Source organism: Mirounga leonina, unplaced genomic scaffold, assembly GCF_011800145.1.
Source record: "Mirounga leonina isolate KUSES-001 unplaced genomic scaffold, KU_Mleo_1.0 Mir_174, whole genome shotgun sequence".
Classification (NCBI taxonomy): domain Eukaryota; kingdom Metazoa; phylum Chordata; class Mammalia; order Carnivora; family Phocidae; genus Mirounga; species Mirounga leonina.
In genome coordinates, this window is record NW_023270451.1 from 12,579,309 (window position 1) to 12,599,402 (window position 20,094).

The 20,094-nt window shown below is 35.4% G+C and overlaps 1 protein-coding gene across 1 annotated transcript in view; it reads right to left on the minus strand.

Annotated features, from left to right (window-relative positions):
* The window catches only part of SEMA3A (semaphorin 3A), a 204,055-nt gene that overhangs the window by 34,901 nt on the left and 149,060 nt on the right, over positions 1-20,094 (minus strand). The window contains exons 7-11 of the mRNA XM_035020474.1: positions 8,463-8,605; positions 6,552-6,666; positions 6,390-6,459; positions 4,463-4,607; positions 500-719 (exon numbers count right to left, since the gene is read on the minus strand). Of these exons, the coding sequence (XP_034876365.1) occupies positions 500-719; positions 4,463-4,607; positions 6,390-6,459; positions 6,552-6,666; positions 8,463-8,605 (693 nt within the window). The remainder of the gene's footprint in view (positions 1-499; positions 720-4,462; positions 4,608-6,389; positions 6,460-6,551; positions 6,667-8,462; positions 8,606-20,094) is intronic.

Genomic DNA, 20,094 nt, shown 5'->3' on the forward strand with positions numbered 1-20,094 from the left:
GTTGTTCCTCTGATGAAGTTTTTGTTTTGTTTTCTTTCATTGTACGGCAAAAACACTAGCCAAAATTTATTTGCTAGAAGATTTGCATCCTGTGATAATTTTAAAGTTCAGATAATTCTGCGTCAATACAGTCCAGAAACATTATTGAATGTCTTGGGAATTTTAGCATGGTTTGAGCAATACGTCTTTGTTCTAAAAAGCCAATGGCTAGAAAAAAGTTATGATTCAATCATAGACACTGATTGTTTACCTAATCATTAGCTTTACCTGACTGCATTTATCAACTTTTGATTGAAAAGGAGATTTGGCTTAAATCAATATACATCAGCTTGTTACTTTTTTTAGTAACACACTGTCATGGTAGATGTTCAGGTTTTTTAGTCGTTTATTAGAGGTTAACTATATCTTGACAGTGACTATAAAAACTTCCTTCAGTTCTTAGCACACTCAGTCAAACAGTGTTCTGAAAGGAAATTTAGAGCTAAATTAAAACATTTACCTGTTCCAATAAACATAACATCATATTGGCCATCTTCTGCATCCACTCGATCTACTACGATTTGTGTAAATTGATAATTTACATCTGTTTTGATCATTATCGGGCGGTTATTAATAGGAAACACTGGATTGTACATAGCTGGATGACTTCTTGCAAATGTTATAACATCATCAGGAAGGTCTTTTGTAGAGTCAAATCCACCAAATGTTTTACTGGGACACTATTAAGATAAAGACAATATCTTTTGATTAAAATACAGTAAATAGAATTATAAATTATGCAATAATTTATGACCTCAATGGTCATAAACTAAATCTAAACCTGTCATTATTTCTTTAAAATTAAGTAACTGATAAACTAAAACATAATGTTATTAATATTATTAGATATAATATATAGCATACATTTCCTAAACATCTCCTAAGTCACAATGGGATTTAGTTATGTCACCATTTCTGACCAAAAACTACAAACGCACCTAATGAATTCAGTGTCCAGGAGTCTAATGCCTCTGTTAGTGGCAACATAATATATTTTACCAATATGGTTAAGTATTTGAAATAAGAAATGAAATATGTTACAACTAAATCCAACTAATACTCAGATTAGAGAATCTCAGAATAATTTTCTTGGATACATTTTTTCCCCCTATGGCATCATGCTAAAATACAAATGCTCTCGTCAAACTAAAAGACAATATGAACTATTCTTTATTGCTTTGTTTCTAACATAACCCTGAAAAAGCACCACAAAAAGTACCAACAGTACTATCTCATTAATAATTAATTTTAAGGAAATGTGTTATTCCTAGTGTTTAACAATCTGCATGGCTCTGAGACTGGCCGATCAGAGTGGACCCAGCTGAGAAGATGACAGCTACAGAGAAGCGGAAAGGATATATATATATATATATCACTTCTGGATATAAATGCTCCCCATAAGGCAATAAAACAAAAATGAGAAAAGTCAGATTTCACTGTCTCTTTCCACTGCATTTAATTATGTGGCACAAGCATTGAAAGTACACCTCCAGTCTCTTGCATTTTGTCTTGTACCTACACAACTTTCTGCCATTTAATGTAACAGCTTGGGAATGGAACTGTAATTAAGAGAAGTTCTTGGTCTTACAAGAGACTTAGGAGGAGGAATCAATTGTCTTTGCCGTTACCTTGATACAGGTCATTAATAATTCATGGGAAATGAAATAAATAAACTTGTTTTGAAATGGGAAGAGTATCTACCTCTGAATATATATGTATGTTGTATATAAAAAGAGACACATACAATAATAATATGCTAATACAAGAGATAAAGACTTAAGGAAATTTTAAGTAAGTTATAAAATTATTTAATGTAATATGTTTCACTTAGTATGTTTTTCTCCACTAGTGTTGACAAAATGACTATTCTCAGATGCCACTTTTTTGCATTAATGAACTCGTTCAAGTGAATTTTATTCATGGAGTTAGGTGTTTTGTCCTTCTGGCAGCCCTTCCCTAATTCCTAGATTAGACGTCACTCTCTACTTCCGTCTTTAACAGTTGGTGCATATTGCTGACTTAATTTCCCATGTTTTAACAACTCTCTATGAGCAATGAGCGAGAACACAGGCTCTAGAACCAAACTGCCTGAACTGAATCCTGGTTCCTCCCCTTGCCTCAGAGTCCCCATCTGTGAAAAGGAAACAATAGCAATAGTTGGGCTATTGAATATAATATATATACAAATATAAATCTCTTAGAATAGGATCTGACACACAATAATTTCTAATGTCTATCATTTTTTTTTTTTTAAAGATTTTATTTATTTGACAGAGAGAGATACAGCGAGAGAGGGAACACAAGCAGGGGGAGTGGGAGAGGGAGAAGCAGGCTTCCTGCAGAGCAGGGAGCCCGATGTGGGGCTCGATCCCAGGACCCCGAGATCATGACCTGAGCCAAAGGCAGACGCTTAACGACTGAGCCACCCAGGCGCCCTCTAATGTCTATCATTAACTGCAAATACACCGTATACGTATTCAGATCAAAACCTTTGCAACTCTAAGAGCAGTACAATATCCAGCACAGTGAAAGAATGCCACCAAGTTTGCAAAGAGGTTATATTGAGAATACGCTAGCATTAATGAGCCATAGAGATACAAACAGCCATAGGGATATAAAACTCATCACCAACAAAGTAAAAGCAGTTTGCCATTAAGAAATGGAGTAAATATCTTGTGCTTTTTATAAAACCCATTTGACTTCATATAATCAATTTTTTTTTTTTTTTTAGATTTTATTTATTTATTTGACAGAGGGAGACACAGCGAGAGAGGGAATACAAACAGGGGGAGTGGGAGAGGGAGAAGCGAGCAGGAAGCAGGGAGCCTGATGCGGGGCTCGATCCCAGGACCCTGGGATCATGACCGGAGCCGAAGGCAGATGCTTAACTGACTGAGCCACCCAGGTGCCCCTTTATAATCAATATTTCATCTTGTTTGTTCATTCTTCTGAAAGTCACCATAAGGTTTTTTTATCTACAAGAACCATCAGCTAAAAGTAATATTTCTGAAATGCAAAAGTTTCAATTTGCTCATAAAGAAGTTTATAGAGAAAAACAAGATTAAAAGCCTCACATCTAATAAAATATATAAAACATAAATTACTTGAATTTAATGGAACAAAAACTGAAGTAAAATTAAAGTAATGGCTAAAGTTCAAATACAAATTTTTTCATCACATGAAGTTATTTCCTTGGAGATTCTAAGGATTAGAAATGTTGCACTTAAGCGGATGTTCAGTCCAGGTATACTACGGCCTCTGCCATCATTGATAACTTCACTCATATTTTGCCATATTGAAGTCTTTGTTTTTGTTTTTTCTTTTTTTCTCCCTACTTTAAATTGCAGATTCAAAGCTGGTTTTATTTTGAGTTCTCTTTTTTTTTTAAAGCCTGAATGTGCCCCAGGGTTGCTGGAGGGAAAAAAGAGAGGTCAGCAAGAGTAGACAGTGTCTGTTAAAATACATAGGCCCTGCTCTCTCTATGAGATTTTCTCGCATATCTTCTTTACCTACTTGAGAGATGTGTCCCATTCCCATGGGAAAATAATATTGATTTAAAAACTTTTCTTCCTCCTATTTAATGGGCAATCGAAGCCTTCATTATAGCTAGGAAGAACAAGTTCCAATTATCCTAACTGTTTCAACTCTCCATGAAGGCCATTTTCAGAAAAGAAAATAAATAAGGCTACCCATTCAGTTTCTACTTCTCAAAAATTATGGTTATTAATAACTGGTAAGCACTGAACTTAACCACTGATGTCTATAAAAAACATGTTTTTAAATGTAGAATTCCACAGTATCATTAAAAATCCTTGCTTTGCCATGGTTTATAGTCTTGGCACCTTTGTTTTATATTATCTATGTTAATACCTGTTTGTAGCTGCTTTTTTTAACCTTCAGCAGAAATTTATTCCTTTGGTATTTTAAACACCTAGGACATAAATAAATAAAAAACAAGTTTTAAAAAAAGGCAGGGGTCACCTGGCTGGCTCATTCAGAGAAGCAGGCAACTCTAATCTCGGGGTTGTGAGTTCAAGCCCCACACTGGGTATAGAGAGATATATATATAGATATCTATATAGATAGATAATATCTATATCTATCTATATAGATATCTATATCTATATATAGAGAGAGATAAATAAATAAATAGATAGATAGATAGATAGAACTTTATTTTTTTTTTATTTTTTTTTTTAAAGATTTTATTTATTTATTTGAGACAGAGAGAATGAGAGAGAGAGAGCACATGAGAGGGGGGAGGGTCAGAGGGAGAAGCAGGCTCCCTGCTCAGCAGGGAGCCCGATGCGGGACTCGATCCCGGGACTCCAGGATCATGACCTGAGCCGAAGGCAGTTGCTTAACCAACTGAGCCACCCAGGCGCCCTAGATAGATAGAACTTTAAACACCTAGGCCACTTACAGTTCCTGGTCGTGGGTAGGGGACTCTTCCTTGATAAGGCACCCACTGATAATTGGGACCATCCCTGTGAGCATATGGACCAAGGAACACCCTTCTCACATCACTCATGCTATACATACACACAGCTGACCCTTTGAAGATGTTACTAAAAAAGGGAGACAGAAAAAGAAAAAACAGATTTTCATCCTTATACAGTGGCAAGACAACTGTTTTTAAGTTGTTCTAAGTTCTTAAATATCAGATATCAATTATCAAAACTTAAACATAAGTTCAATCTCAAATAATATTTGGGATCTTTTTCAGTCATGTGTATATCTTTTAATAATACACAAGAGAACAAATTATCATGCCTCAAAAATAGAAGGCATAGAAGAAACCATCATTAGTACTCATAGCACATATATCATGTATAGACAATATACGATATGAAGATACACATTCATATACATAAACTTTGGTGGGAAAACACATATACACGATCTTCTAAAAATGTAATATTTAATTTTGATATCATATAGAATTAAAAATATAAACTTTGTAATATGTTAAGCCTCAAGCATGATTACTGAAACCAGAGAACTTAAGCAAGCAAGAATGTTTAAGAAGTCATTTTATAAGCTGAAACTGGTACAGAAAACGAACAGTTAATGTCAAATGATGTGTCATATTATATTATTTTTAACTTCCAAACCACCAAAAGCATTACAGCCAGTAACAGAGTCTGATTTGTGTGAAGGCATTTAAAACAATCTCTTCCTAACTCAGAAAACTGTTTTAAGTTAGTAGCTGTTACATCCTACTCAAAGTAGAGCATTATAGCAATTATCCCCATCATTTTACTTGACAAAAATCAGGTACCTGAAACAAACTGGAAGTTTGCCATGAGCTGCCACAATTTTCCATTTTACTGTACTTATATAAATACAGCTTGAGAGATGTACTTATACAAAGATATAAAACAGTTGTGCACACTTACAATATGGAATGCTTATCTTTTAACCAATCTTTCACCACAGAAAATTACATATAAATCATACTGAACAAAAAACATGTGTTTACAAGAGTTTATGAGTGGAAACTGTTCCACATAGACAATGTCTGGTAGAGTATAAGCTGTATGAGGGAAGAAAGATGCCTGGTTGCTTTTCTGTAACATCAATTACATATTGCATGGTACCTGACACATAGTAAATTTCAGTAAATATTTATAGAATTTAATAACGATTATTTTCATAATGGAATAGCAAATAGTTAGGCCCCATCCTATTCCTACTGATTCAGAAACTCTGGGGGCGGGGCCTAGCATGCTCCCTGGGCAACTCTAATGGATGCTCAGATGGATGTCTGAGAACCACTGTACTAAGTAATGAGGAAGCAGAAGAAATGGATTAATGTCTGTTTAATTTTGACAACTCCAGGTAATATAAATTTCATACTAAATGTGATAGTCAGGAGATAATTGCTACTTGATTGACAGCAAGAGCCTTGGGAATATGGGTAATGGAGAAAGGAGGAGGGTGAGGAGAAAGGGAAGGGGGAGAGAAGGAAGGGAGGAGGAGGAGGAGAAAGGAGAGGAGAGGAAGAAGTGTTTCACCTGCAGTTTATAGCACTACTAACTCTGATCAAAACTCAGATTTCTGCTTTTCAGAATAATCTACATTTCACTCAGATGCTAAAGTCAAAACTATACATAGGACATGACACATTTTTCATCCTATTTATAGTGATGATACTCTCTGCTAAAATTTATTTTTTAAAACAACTATTTAAGTCATAACTTATTTTAACCATCCAAGAATCTACAACTGCTCAGAGGTTAAGCCAACACTGTTCTTTCAAAAATATATTTTTAAAAATTATGAATACTTGCAAAGCACCTAAAGGACATGAAGTTTCTATGTTAATCAGACAGTAAAATATTCTTTACCTGGAAGTTGTAAACACTCCATATACAATTGGATTCTTAGGATCTTTAGAATTCATTAGGAATACATCCTCTGTTTGAAAACAAAATTAGGAAAAGTTGCATTTTGGTGGTTATGGCAAAGTCTGAACAGATACTCTCTGTACAACATCATCAGCAACTTACGCAATTCATCAAAATGAGTGTCAATGCCATTTGGACCCGGCACTGAGCAAATCAGACGGGCTTTGAGGAATGTTGTCCACTTATTCACCAGACTTCTGTGGCCCCCGAAATCATTCTGAAAGGAGAGAACACTGGTTTTAGGAAATGTGCATATGAATGAAAATTTCAAATATTTTTCTTATCTTCCTATCTTGAGACAGATATACAATTTCTTCATTTCTCAAAATAAAAGTAATTCTATTATAGATCCAAGTAACTATGTTTTCTTATTACGTTGTTGGTCAAAGTTATTCACTCAAACTTTATGCAAGGAATGACTTACAACATACAATGAACATACTGGCACATAATACACTTAATGAGTATTTACTGACTAGAAGAATAAATGCATACCTTATAACCCACACTGAAAATAGATCCCAAACAAAAGCATATCAGCACCGAAAATTTTATAAGTTAAACTGAAAAAATTTTGACTTTACAAACAGCACACTAAAAAAGTATTTGCATAAACCTTAATATAGGAAATTCATTTACCTCCTCACTGATAATGAAACAAAATTTTTACTTAATGTAGCAATAAATTCTATTATGATAGTATGTATTTACTGGTAACTTAAAGTCTTTTAAAATAATATGTACATATGCTTGAAGGAAGATGAGTATTCCTTCAAAAACATAATAATGATTTATATTTTGTTTATATAATTCTATATACTATAAAGTATTTTTTAACTCTCGTAAATAGTGCTTTTTTTAAAAAAGATTTTATTTATTTATTTGAGAGAGAGAGAATGAGAGACAGAGAGCACGAGAGGGAAGAGGGTCAGAGGGAGAAGCAGACCCCCCGCTGAGCAGGGAGCCCGATGCGGGACTCGATCCCGGGACTCCTGGATCATGACCTGAGCCGAAGGCAGTCTTTTAACCAACTGAGCCACCCAGGTGCCCCGTAAATAGTGCTTTTAAATATGATTTATATTTTTTTGGAGAACAGATCGTCATATATTTCACATATTTTTATATGTTCCCAGATGACTAAAACTTTTAATTTTCCAGTAACTTAATATACTAGAGATAAATAATTAGATCATGACTACGGAAGGAAAGATGCCAACCAACCCCCCCAATAGAGATTTTCAAAAATTTCCTATTTTCTTGAAAAAAGAAAATTCCACTTTAGGCAATTATCGGTTCTGGCTTTGTGATTTTCTTGAGATGAAAGGTGCTTGAATATAATAGCAGTTGGCTTTTTTCATACTGTGCATATATCCTGCACTGCACAGTGTAGCAGGAAAGAATGGGACTGTTATCAAATCTTCACACTGATACTAATTAATCCATAAACATGTATTGAGCAATTTTTATTCTATATATCTGACATTATAATTTATATCATATCCAATTTAGGGTCACACAGTAAATGAATTACCTGAAAGTTCAGAACTTCACAATTTTATCTGTGTGTCTGTATCTATGTATATAGGATGCTATAATCAATTTATAAAATCAAGCTTTAATGCTTTTCTCTCTTACATTAATGCTTTAGCTATTCAACAACAAACGTCCATTCAAAGGTTAAACATCGTAGGAAACTATGCTACATCTGAGAATACAAAAAAGTATGCTTCGCCTACATAACATGAAAAAAAATTGTATTTCTTCAAAATTTCAAAGCTCGTTTAATGTAAATATGAAATAATGTGTCACAGCCTCTACCTACACGTTTGCCCGTGAAGAGTCACTCATGAGCAACTATGTTTACAATCATTCTTTACCATTTAAATACTGATAGTGATCAGTCAAGATTCCGAGCCACATTTTTCATTGTACTTGCACTCAGGTAGAAAAAAAAGAAATAAAACCATGATTAGACATTGAAATCATCCTCAATTGTTCTTTTCTTTACCTCACCTTGCATATCTGACCTATTCTAGCATGGGTGGCTTTTCCAGTGTGTTCTCCATCTATCGCATTTTCACGGAAGAAAAAATATACTTTGTCATCTTCAGGGTTGTCACTTTCTGGGATGAGGTGGGCACTAATGAACCTTGGATCTGAGAGACAAATTATAGCATATATATTAATTCACAGTTAGATAAATAATTCCATTCATTACAGTCCAGTTTCACTTTCTCTTCACTTCCTTTTGACATATTTCAAGAACTAATCTTTCCTTAGTTCACAGTTTTCCGTACATGTGAACTGTTCTTTACGTATTTTAAAGTATGTTACAAATCACCTTATGTTGCAAAAAAAAAAAAAATCTTTAATTCTTTTTTGGAAAGTTAGGAGTAGGTGCAGAAATCCTCAGTGAGACCACACAGTGAAAATGCATGACTGGATATTAAAATATTGTGCAAACTGAAAGTGCTATCAAATATTGCTTTTTGCCATCATCATTGCCATTCTTCCTTCTAAGCATAAAATAGTTTAAATCAAAGTACAAATTGGTCTGTTCTAGTTTCCAGCAAAGACTGGATGGGAGGGAAGAGAGATCCACAAAAAACAATAACAAAAGCCAAGTCCTCTCCATTTCAGTAAATGGCAACATTATTTACTAGGTACTCAGGTGCCTTGGTAATCTGGAGCCACCCTTCCGTCCTTCCCGTCGCTCACAACCCACATTCTACCCATAGGCAGGCACATCCTTCACCTTTTCTATGACTGGTCTTTCCCAGACTCCTAGCAGTCTCCTTGTTTCTATCGCACCAATCCTGCTCTATTACTTTGCACAACAGTCAGAAGTGAACCTCCAATATGTCACTTCCCTCTCTAAACCCTCCTACATCTTTCCAAATCACCCACAATAAACAGAAAATAGAAAATCTTTCCTGTGACCAGACCCCATTTATGATCTAGTGCCTGCTACCTCATAAGCCTTTTTTTCTACCTACCCTTCCTTACCTAACTTACTCCTAGCCAGCCATACCACTTCCTTCCTGGTTTTCAAACAAGTCAAGTACTCTCAGTCCTGCCTCAGATATTCCTCCCTGTGTAATTCTCTGCCCTCATATATTATAATGACTGGATTCCTACTTTTACTCATGTCTTTGTTTAAATATTGCATTTTCAGACTGATCTTTATTAACTACCCTATTTAAAGCACTGAAATCCTTATTTTTGGTTATTAATTTTCATGCATTATTTTTCTTCCTAACTTTATTAAACACCTGTGATTTCTTGATCGTTCTTTCTCTCTAATCTTGTTTATTGTCTGTCTCTCTCCCCACCCCAATGGAATATAAATTCCAAGAGAACAAGGACTTGGCACGTTTTGTTTGTTGTTATGATCCTAAAGGTCAAAACACAGTGGTCTTTCAGAGAATATCTGTGCAAGGAGGGAAAGAGAGAAAAAAGAAAGAAAAAAAAAAAACTCACAAGATTGGCTAGATTATGCAGAAGGTATATTAGCAATGTTCAGAGCCTCATTTAAAAAACAAAACTTTGTAAATACCTGGGTTGATGTGGTTGTGATTCATACAAACATATAAAAGTATGTGACAGCTTCATTGGCTTTAAGATGTAATATACTCAGAAGCTGAGTTCATCTCGCTGAAAGCAATGTCCTACATTGCAGGTATTTAAATTCTTACAATAATCTACCTTTACTCCCATGGTGTATTATGTTATTAAGTTAGGAACGAAATATGCACACATAGGTCATTTCCATACCTGAGATACCAGGGAAGGGGTCAGAACCCTGAAACTAGCTTTATCCATGTTATTTAGTCCTAATCTTTACACCTGTGTATAATCATCGTTATCATGTGTTCTATGCTTGTAACTTTCTTTTAACATTTGTTCTGGGACCATGCCCTTCGGGCTGCACTCCACTATCCTACTCGGGCAAATTATACAGACTCTGTAAGTAATGTAAAGTCCACGATTTATTACCTATTCATATTTAAAGTTCAGTGTGCCAGTGGCATAGAGTGGGGAAATAACTTAAAAGCTGGACTCAGCACCAGAACTTTTATAAGATACATAAAATAATACACTACTTTAATCTGAATAATGTTGCAAATCTTGTTTTTCTTCATAAATTTCTACTTGTTCATATACATAAATATGTTTGCATATATGTGCTTGTGTCTTACGAGGAATGATGAGCAGAATAATGTGACATGGTAGGAACTGGTATGTTACAAATAAAAGAATTCATACCCTACTGACGAAATTAGGCTCCTAGAAACGCAGTGTTGTGTGTGTGTTTGTGTGTGCACATATATAACACAAACCATTACACGTCAAAGAATTCAGTTCAGTCACTTGCAACTTTTGTGACCTTTTGGCAAGGCTTTTACCTCTCAGATCTGAGATGACTAATTTTCCCACTGGGTGTATTTCAAATTGAGTTTTTTCAAATTGGATTCTATTCATTTTGTCTGTCATAAATAGTTCAGATCAAAACAAATATTTTAAACTTAAATAATGCATGTGAAACAACTTTGTAAAATGTTAACAAATGTATTATATTATGTCATTATTATAATAATGAAAGGAAGGCTTAATCCCACGCTAAATTTGGAGATCTCATTATACTTCAGCTATGGAATTAGAATAAAAAATCATACATTCTTCCTCCTTAATACTAGAGCAATGAAGGAGAAGTTTGTCTAATATTACCTCCCAAATTAGTGCAGCTGTTCACCTAATACTTGCATAACTTAAAAGACTTTCAAGTAATTAAATCCAGCTATTTTATTTGCTCACAAATACACATAAGACACTGTAGAAAAGAAAATGAATAATATATAGTCCTTGTTCTCAGAAAGTTATCATCTAGCAAAAGTCATATTAGAAGCACAAAAATGACAAGAAAGCAAACAATATTTGTCATGTACAGATACTCTCTTAGACTGGTGTCTGGGCATGACAGAATTATCAAACATCATGTTTCCCTCTCTAAAATATGTGAAGAAAATTATCATTTCACAAGTGTGGACTCTAGCGGGAAATAATTCGATCAAGTTATCAAAGCACATTCATTGTTGAAAGGGCCTGCAATCATAGTCTCTCCTTCAGTATCTGATACTGTAGGCATGGAGGACTTCGTAGGTGAATTAAGTTTGACAAAGCTTCAAAAACAGCCAAAACATAAATTGTACATAGAAAAAAAAGGTAAATTTATTATAATAAAAAAAGAATATCAAAGAAAAACAATGTTAATCTACTGAAATTTGTCTTAAGAACTTTAGGATTTGTTCTCTACTTGGAAAAACATTCATTCCTATTTCAAAATAAAATAGGTCTCTAGTTAATCTCTTTCAAAAAAAGGATTCATTCTACTATTTCAAATTTAGAAAATCTTCTCTAGGGTCAAAAATTCTTCTCACTATACATTTTCTACCTCTTCAATCCCTCAAATTTCACCTTCCCCTTCCTTAGTACATTTTGTCCTCTTACCCTTCCTCCTAATCTCTCGGTCTATTCCTCTCCTCCCTGGTGAATTCTTATCCAATCCAAAACTTCTAATCAATCATTCTAATTGCCTTCTCTGTTATCCTCAAACCTCTTGGCCTCCTGAACCTCCACTGCACCTGCCTTACAAAACCCCAGAACTTTTCCCCCTGTGTTCCTATATCTAAGCAAGGATGATGAAAATCATATAATCATGGTAAATGGACGTGCTATTTATTAACTCAGGCTATTTATCCTAAACAAGAATCCTAGTGTTGCTAAGGAATTATTTTATTTACTTTTAGTGGCTTACTACAGATTTATTAAAAGCAACTCTTTAAAATCATTCTGATTGTCTTCAAATCAACTAATGCACCATCTCTCTCTTTACTCTCCAAAGATGTACTTACTTGCTATACAGATAGAACCAAAACCATTTAATGAGAACTCTCTCTTTTTCCTTTCTTCACCCCGATCCCCAACTTTTCTTTTCTTTCTTTCTGTGGAAAAATGATCTCTCCTCATTTCTAAGTCTAAAACCTCTCTCTATTTGCTTTCAATCCAATAGAATTGCAGCACAGAATACTGCTCCAATAACAATCTCTATTCTTCATGCAATCGTGCACCATCTATATTTTCATTCATCAAATCTTTCCTGGATGCTTACTCTATGCTCTGGATTGTGGTACATTAGGTGATATTATGATGCAATGTTTTCTGTCTGTAAGGGAATACCAACAATTAAAGTGATTATTAAAATGCACAAAAAGAACAAAAGAGTTTGGAAAAAAATGCAGTTGGAAATAGAAAGGAAAATTTATGTTGCCTTAAAGGAATTAGGAAAAGTTCTTCTCAGAAGATATCACCTGTAACCCGAGACCTGAAGAATAACCAAGAGTCCCACGTTGCAAGGTCGGAGAATCCACAATTTGTGCACACAGAGAGTAGTCAGTGAAGAGACAGGTGGTCAAAGATGATGACAGAAAGTTAAGCAGAGGTCAGAATAAGAAGGAAGTGTCGTTCAGGAGCATATTGTCCTAATGGCTATGAGGGAAACCACTGAAGTATTTTGAGCTTAGTAGTAACATTATCAGATTCCTATTTTAAGATCACTGTGACTGCTATAGAAAAAAAATATATAGCGAGGCAAGAAAGAAGGCATGAAGATCACTCTGGAGGCTGGTGAGAAGTGATGGTGATTTGGACCGGTATGACAGAGAAGGATTATGTGAAAGCAGAATCGATGGATTGCGTTCATTGAGGAGATGTTGAATGGAGGGAGTAGTGAGAAAAATCATGGAAATATTAAAGAAATGTCTGATTTAAAAGTTGGTTGGATAGGAATCATTTACTGTGATAGGAACACCTGAGAAAGGATAGATATGAGAGTGGGGAAGGAAGATGAGCTGAGTTTCAGGCATCTTTTAAAGTGAGATGCTTGTGAATTTGTCCCACAGACCAAGGAATACAAAAGTTCAGGGAAGAAATGGGGACTGGAGTTGAAGTTATTTTAAATTGACAGTAGGCTATAGAGTACAAAGAGAAAAGAAGCCAGAATCTAATGCAACGAGAAAAGTGATGAAAACAGGAAGAAATCTAGCAGCGGGGAGTTGCAAGATGAAGGGAAGAAGTCAATTCTTCTTTGGATTCTCAGTCTTTCCCTTTTTAGTGGTTCTGTGTCAAATATTTATTTTTAAAATTTTTTTACCCTAACAAAAGAAAACAAAAAACTTCCATTGACACTCTGTGCTGTAGCATCTATTGTTTTTCTTGCACCCACCAAGCCCTAGGACTTGAGAGAGTCTCATACTCCCTGCCCTCTTTACCAATCACTTCTCAACTCTTTACTATCTGGCTTTTGGCATTTCACTACTGAGAGTGTTCTACTGATAATCAACAGAAACCATCAAATCAACAAACAGAATTGGACGCTCATCCTCTTTTGGTTGTCTTCAGCCATTGGCACAACAGAATCTTCATGCTCTTCCTAAAGTTTTCATTGTTTCTCTGGTATGTGGTTTCTATGACTTTGAACCCTAATTGTTCATTATCTAGCCTTCACTATCTCCTTTATGACTTCCCTTACCTTTTTCCTAAATCCCCAAATATAGATGCTTCCTAAATTCCTGTCTTTTTGGGCACCCTTCCTTTCCCCCCACTCCTATAAATGAAGTCATCTCCTAGTGTTTCTTCCATTATTTCAACATTCTTAATTTTGTTATATTTTTAGAATTTTTTCTTTGGGAATTGATTTACTTTTAGAGCTTCAGGTATCTTCAAACTGTATCAGCCTTTATTTTCCTCCAGATCCAAGTCCGCATTTTAAACTTCTGGCTCAAATTTTCTATATAAGTACCTCACTGCAATTTTAATTCACCACAACTAGCAAGGAACTTAGCCACTTTTCTTTTAGAACTGCTTCTGCTCCTACCTTTCCATTTTGGCTAATGTCAACATCAACACCTACATATAAAATATTATTTTATCTTAAATTGCTTCCATTTCCTGCAGGACTCCTGTTTTACCCTCCCAATTTATTATCAAACTTATTCCTGCTATTACTGTCATTTCTTTCCCTGTTTTATAGTCTTAATGTTGCTTGTACGATTCATGTTTTTTTACTTTACAGTTATATTTTTGGAATCACCTAATTGGTCTTCTACATGTATTATCTATTTCTTCTAAGCCATCCATACAGTGCTACAGAAAAAAAAAAGTACTAATGCTTTTATACCACATAATTTCCAGAACAGATTTTAGGTGTCATGGGATATGACAAAGTAGCATAAACTAAGATGTGGCAAGCAGAAAGGACAGTAAGGCCAATGTTACTATGAGCCAGTAACAACATGTAGATGTTACATTCATCAACACACATATTTGAGATGGGCCATAGTTTTGGCTCCAAGCTTTCTAGAATAAGAGGAAAATGGGAAATCTTTGTCAATTACACTATTTGCAGTGTCTCTAATATGAAAAAGAAACTAAGGGCAATCAGTGGTATCCACAAACTAACTTTGACTTATATTTCTAGCAGAACTGACCACCATTTCCCTTCTTTCATACCTTAGTGACTCTGCTTATCATTCAAGAAAACACCCAGTCTACTATCTTTTTTTTTCTATTTATTTTTTATTATTATGTTATATTAATCACCATACATTACATCATTAGTTTTTGATGTAGTGTTCCATGATTCATTGTTTGCGTGTAACACCCAGTGCTCCCTCAGTCTATCTTCATAGGCATTTAGTTCACATAACATGAAAGTTTGCTTTTTATCTCTTTTATAACATTTAATTCTTTTTCTATTATCTTCCTTTTCATATTTGTTATGACAGGCATTTGTCCTGTATCTCTCCCTCCCTTGCTTTCAGCTTCTATATATAACAAAGTATTTCCCTAAGCATTCTGAATCTGTCTCACTACAACTACGCAAATGTAGGCTCTTATCTCTTCTCTCCTGGCAGTCACATTCATTCTGTTTTCCCTGCCTCTGGCCTCACCTTTTCCAAACCATCTTGTACTATCGCCTTTTAACATACAAACCATTCCCTGGCACCTGGTGCATATTCCTCAATTAGAATCCAGAAAACTCTACTTTAATCACTTGTTTTCTTTCCTCTCTCTTCTTGTAAGCTGATCTCCCTATTTTTTCCTAATTATTTCTTCCAGGCTAAGCATAATTTCTGAAATAGAACATGGTTCCTAAATGAGTGAATAGATTAATAAATGAATTTCCTAAACTATGTAAGTGTATGTGTGTGTTTTAGAAGAAAGAGTCATATTTTCTTCCTTTTTGACAGTTTGTTAAAGCTCTTGGGAAGAACAGAATTCATCGTAGCCCCAACCCAACAATGTGTAGGTTCCCAGTTAAAGAAATGCTCAGACATGCTTCTTTAAATTGTAACTATTTCTAAGAGTTATTACACAATAGCAGGTTTTCAAAATGTTCTCCTGAAATTTCAGAATGTTCTTTTAACATGGGAGAAACTTTTCTGTTTGTGATCACATCCTTTTGTGTTAGCACAGAAAAATTAATGATGTTTGCAATTTTTCAAAATTAGATTCTACCAAAAAGGTTAAAATAACAGAAAATATGTCTCTCCATTTTATGAAGCTAAAAAAAATGCATATGTAGGAGGTCATAGATTACCACTGTCCTGAAAAGCTACAAGCAATTCAATAACTTGCCTTGTCATCAAAAGCTCCCCATGGAAAACTTTTACCCAAATTCATTCATACTGACCTACTTTATTAGTTCTCCTTGAGAACCAGAGAAAGTTCATGGTATTCACAAAGGAAGCTTTTCTACTTCTAGTTACTATCATCAAATGGCAGGCAGAAATGAAAAACTCAAACCCACTAGTTTCTTTTGCTTTTGAAGTTTGTGTTCTGTATCCCATTAAAGTAGAGAATGTCTATTTCTAGTCTCTAGGTACAAGTTCCTGATTTCAATGTGGCCAAGTCCACTGAACTAACAGACACACATATACAGATCTTTTAATAATGTAAACAATTACAATGTCCCTAGACAGCTTTCCACATTTCAATGTTCTCTACTCTGCAAAGTTCACAAAACCCCAAGAGACAACGATTTAACAAAATATTTCAGCTTGTACAATTGAAAATATTTCTTACAGTATGAAGCAGGGAATCGATGTGGATGTCTACTAAAAGCTGAACATCAAAAGAAAGTGGCAAAATCCATTTAAGCAGGATTAAAGTGCATTAATCTTGCCAGCACGAAACTGCAATGTAAACACTATGGAAGGTAAAGAGAGTTAGAAAGGATTCTCTCATCTGGGTAGTTTAAGTGGTATGCCTTTGGGGAAGAAACCGTCTTTACAGGTACTGTGGTACTTCTGCAATGCCCTGAGCACACGATAGAAGCTGAACAAATAATCATATGTAATCATCTTGGGCCAATGCTATCATGTGAAGCACGGAATCTTTAGTCATGATAATAGCAGTAAACGCTAGGTAAATACACCTCTCTTTTCTTTCCCCCCTTTATCTCCTTTACCACCCCCTTGACATTCTTCCACACCTCATCCCACAGATGGCATTTCTTGCAAAATTCACGTTTGGGCACCACCTGCCACTTGTAACAGTATCACTCTGTTGAAATATTTTTAGCACCTGCAAATTAAACTGTCCTTCAGGTGCAATCTCACATTTAATGAAAATGACACCTTGGCACAGGACGCCCAGCTGCCTTTATGATTCATTTGGCAGCTTGAGCTTATTTAAATAATGAACACATTTTGCTGCTCTCAGCATTAGAATCAATCTAAATCTTTGGTACAGAAACATTTTGACCAGCCTTTGGCTGGACCTATCCTTCCCACCAAAAAGCCACCAGAGAATAAGAACACACAACTAAAATTGTAGAAATGTATGGTTTTTTTTGAAAATGAATTAACAGGATGATTAATTGAGATTTTGGGGTGTCTAAGTTAGAACATATATTGGCTTTTTAGGACATAAATTATACATAGTTCATATGGATGGAGGATGGAATAAATGATTATAAACTCTCTTATGCAGGTGCCCCAAGGACTAGTTTCACACCATGAAATAGTCAGGCCTCTTGTTAAGTATGATAGAAAGTTTCAGAGCAGAATAGGAGCATAAACCCACTGCAGGAAAACAACCCAAATTACTCCCCTTCCTCTCCGAATCAACTGTGACATCATCTATGAGAGGAAAAGGAAGGTTTAAAAATTGATATAGTTTACAAAATATACATACATACTTTTATTTTCTTCATATTTGAAAGGCAGCTCCATTGACATTCTGACCATTCATGAAGGAAAATCCTTGCTAAACATACATTCAATTACCAATATAAAAAGAAACAAATTCTCCCTTCACTGCATATATAAAAACTATCTGGGAACGCCTGGGTGGCTTAGTCTGTTAAGTAATGGACTATTGATTTCAGCTCAGGTCATGATCTCAGGGTCATGAAATCAAGCCCCACAGGGGCTCTGCGCTCAGCATGGAGTCTGCTTGAGATTCTCTCTCTCCCTTTGCCCCTTCCCCCAGCTCATGCACAGGCTCGCATGCACGCACGCGCATGCTCATACACTCTCAAATAAATAAAATATTAAAAAATATTATTCTATGATAGGACTCAAATAAAACTGGGTAGAAATCTAGCTTCTCATAACCACTAGATATCTAACTTCCAAAAATTAATGTCAACTAGCCTCAGTTTCCTTATATGTCAAAAAGCACCTATCTCTGAGGGGTGCTGGGAGAATTACATTAGAGAATATATCTACATCTACATCTGTACGTTTGTCTATCGATAGATTGATCGATGTTCTATTTCTTTTTACCTACCTACTTATCTATGTCAGCGTATCATAGGCTTTCAAAGTTGCTAGCTGCTATTATTTTATAACACCATTTATAAAACTTTGTGAAATATCCTCTATAAATACATGTTTAAATGTTAATGGTAATAGAAACTTAGATTGCTAATGAAAGCAAGTTGAATCAGAAGCCAGCTGATAAAGAAGCTATATGCCTATTAAAGAGCACTGAGAAGAACAAAGGCAAATTGTAAATCATGTAAATTTTAAAACTGTATTTTTACAATTTAAAAAAATAGTTCCAATGTCACAGCCTCAGGCTACAAAATACTTACAAGCTAGCTAGCAGGGCAATTGTTGATAGGGAAAAATCATCACCAGATGACAGCCAACTCACCCGGGTGGCAGTCATAGTGACTGGTTTCTTCCCCTTTCAGCTTTGCTGCAACACAAAGGGGGAAAAAAAAAAAGCCCCAAAGAATGAAAAGACTGTGAATGGGAACTTCCAGCACATTGGGAATGCAGAGAATGCACCCTAAGGTCATCTCACATTCTTTGCTAACAACCTAAGCAGAATGGATATATCATTTTTGGCTGTGGAATAGAAAAACCTCTAGCTGCCAAGGAACAGGCCTGGAAAAACTTTTGATGCTTAGCTGGCTGGGAAACTATGAACAGCCCTTGGGGTAGTTTAACCCAAAGAATGGTTCAAGATGAGTCACATGAGGGTAGAGAGAAGGGGTGATTAGAATGGAAGATGAGCATGGATGGTAAAGGAAGATATTAGTACCATTTACTGCGCCCTTCCTTATGCTTTTTATACATTATTCTGATCCACATCCGTCCCAGAAAGAAACACTGACATTAAGACCCAGCAAATGCCCAAAGTGCATACTAGTTCCTGGGAAGGCCAGGACATGAACAAGAGCTGAGTTCTTCCTACTTTATCACGTCACCACAAGTATTTACACCTATGTATTTTGCAATATGTTTCTAAGCTGCATATACACTATTTGGTTATTTTGTTTACTATTAAACATAAGAGATCAGCATTTAACATCAATAAAAAATTGGTGGAACACCTTGCAGATCTTTACCACCACAAAATAAGGCTATTTAAACTAAGTGGTCATAACCAAAAAAACTCCAGAAGTTTTCTTAACTGAAACTAAATTAATGACGAGGACGTGGAAAGACTTTGGGATACTGGACCTAGACGAAGAAACCCATGCGGTGATCACAAACATCACTGCAGAGCGAGGTGCCTCCCCCTCTATATGTCAAACAAAGTTAATTACCTTTTAGTTTCCTTTATTCAATCCTGCAGTCAAAGAGAAAATGTTTTTCCATTCTTAACTTTTCAGTTTCATCTCCTGTATCTACTAGGTCCGCTTTTCTGATCAATTCTATCCCTAATACATTTTTGACCGTATTTTTTCCCCTTACTTTTGTCCTAATTTAAGCTCTCTCATCTCTCTCCTAAAGTATTGCTCTGTCTTCTTAAAAGACCCTCCTGCTTCAAATCATTCTTCCCAATTGACACTTCATATGCTCCATTTTATTGATGGTTGTTCATTAGCTAAACAGTTAAATTTAGACTCCTTTAAAAGGCATTCAAGATAGAGGGACCTGGGTGGCTTAGTCAGCTAAGTGTCTTACTGGTGATTTTGGATCAGGTCATGATCTCAGAGATGGAGCCTGCTTAGGATTCTCTCTCTCTCTCTCTCTCTCTCGCAAAATAAGGCATTCAGGTCTTTGCTACCTATCCCCCATATATAATTCTAGGATCAGCCCCCACTGCATTTTCCCCTGTACCTTTC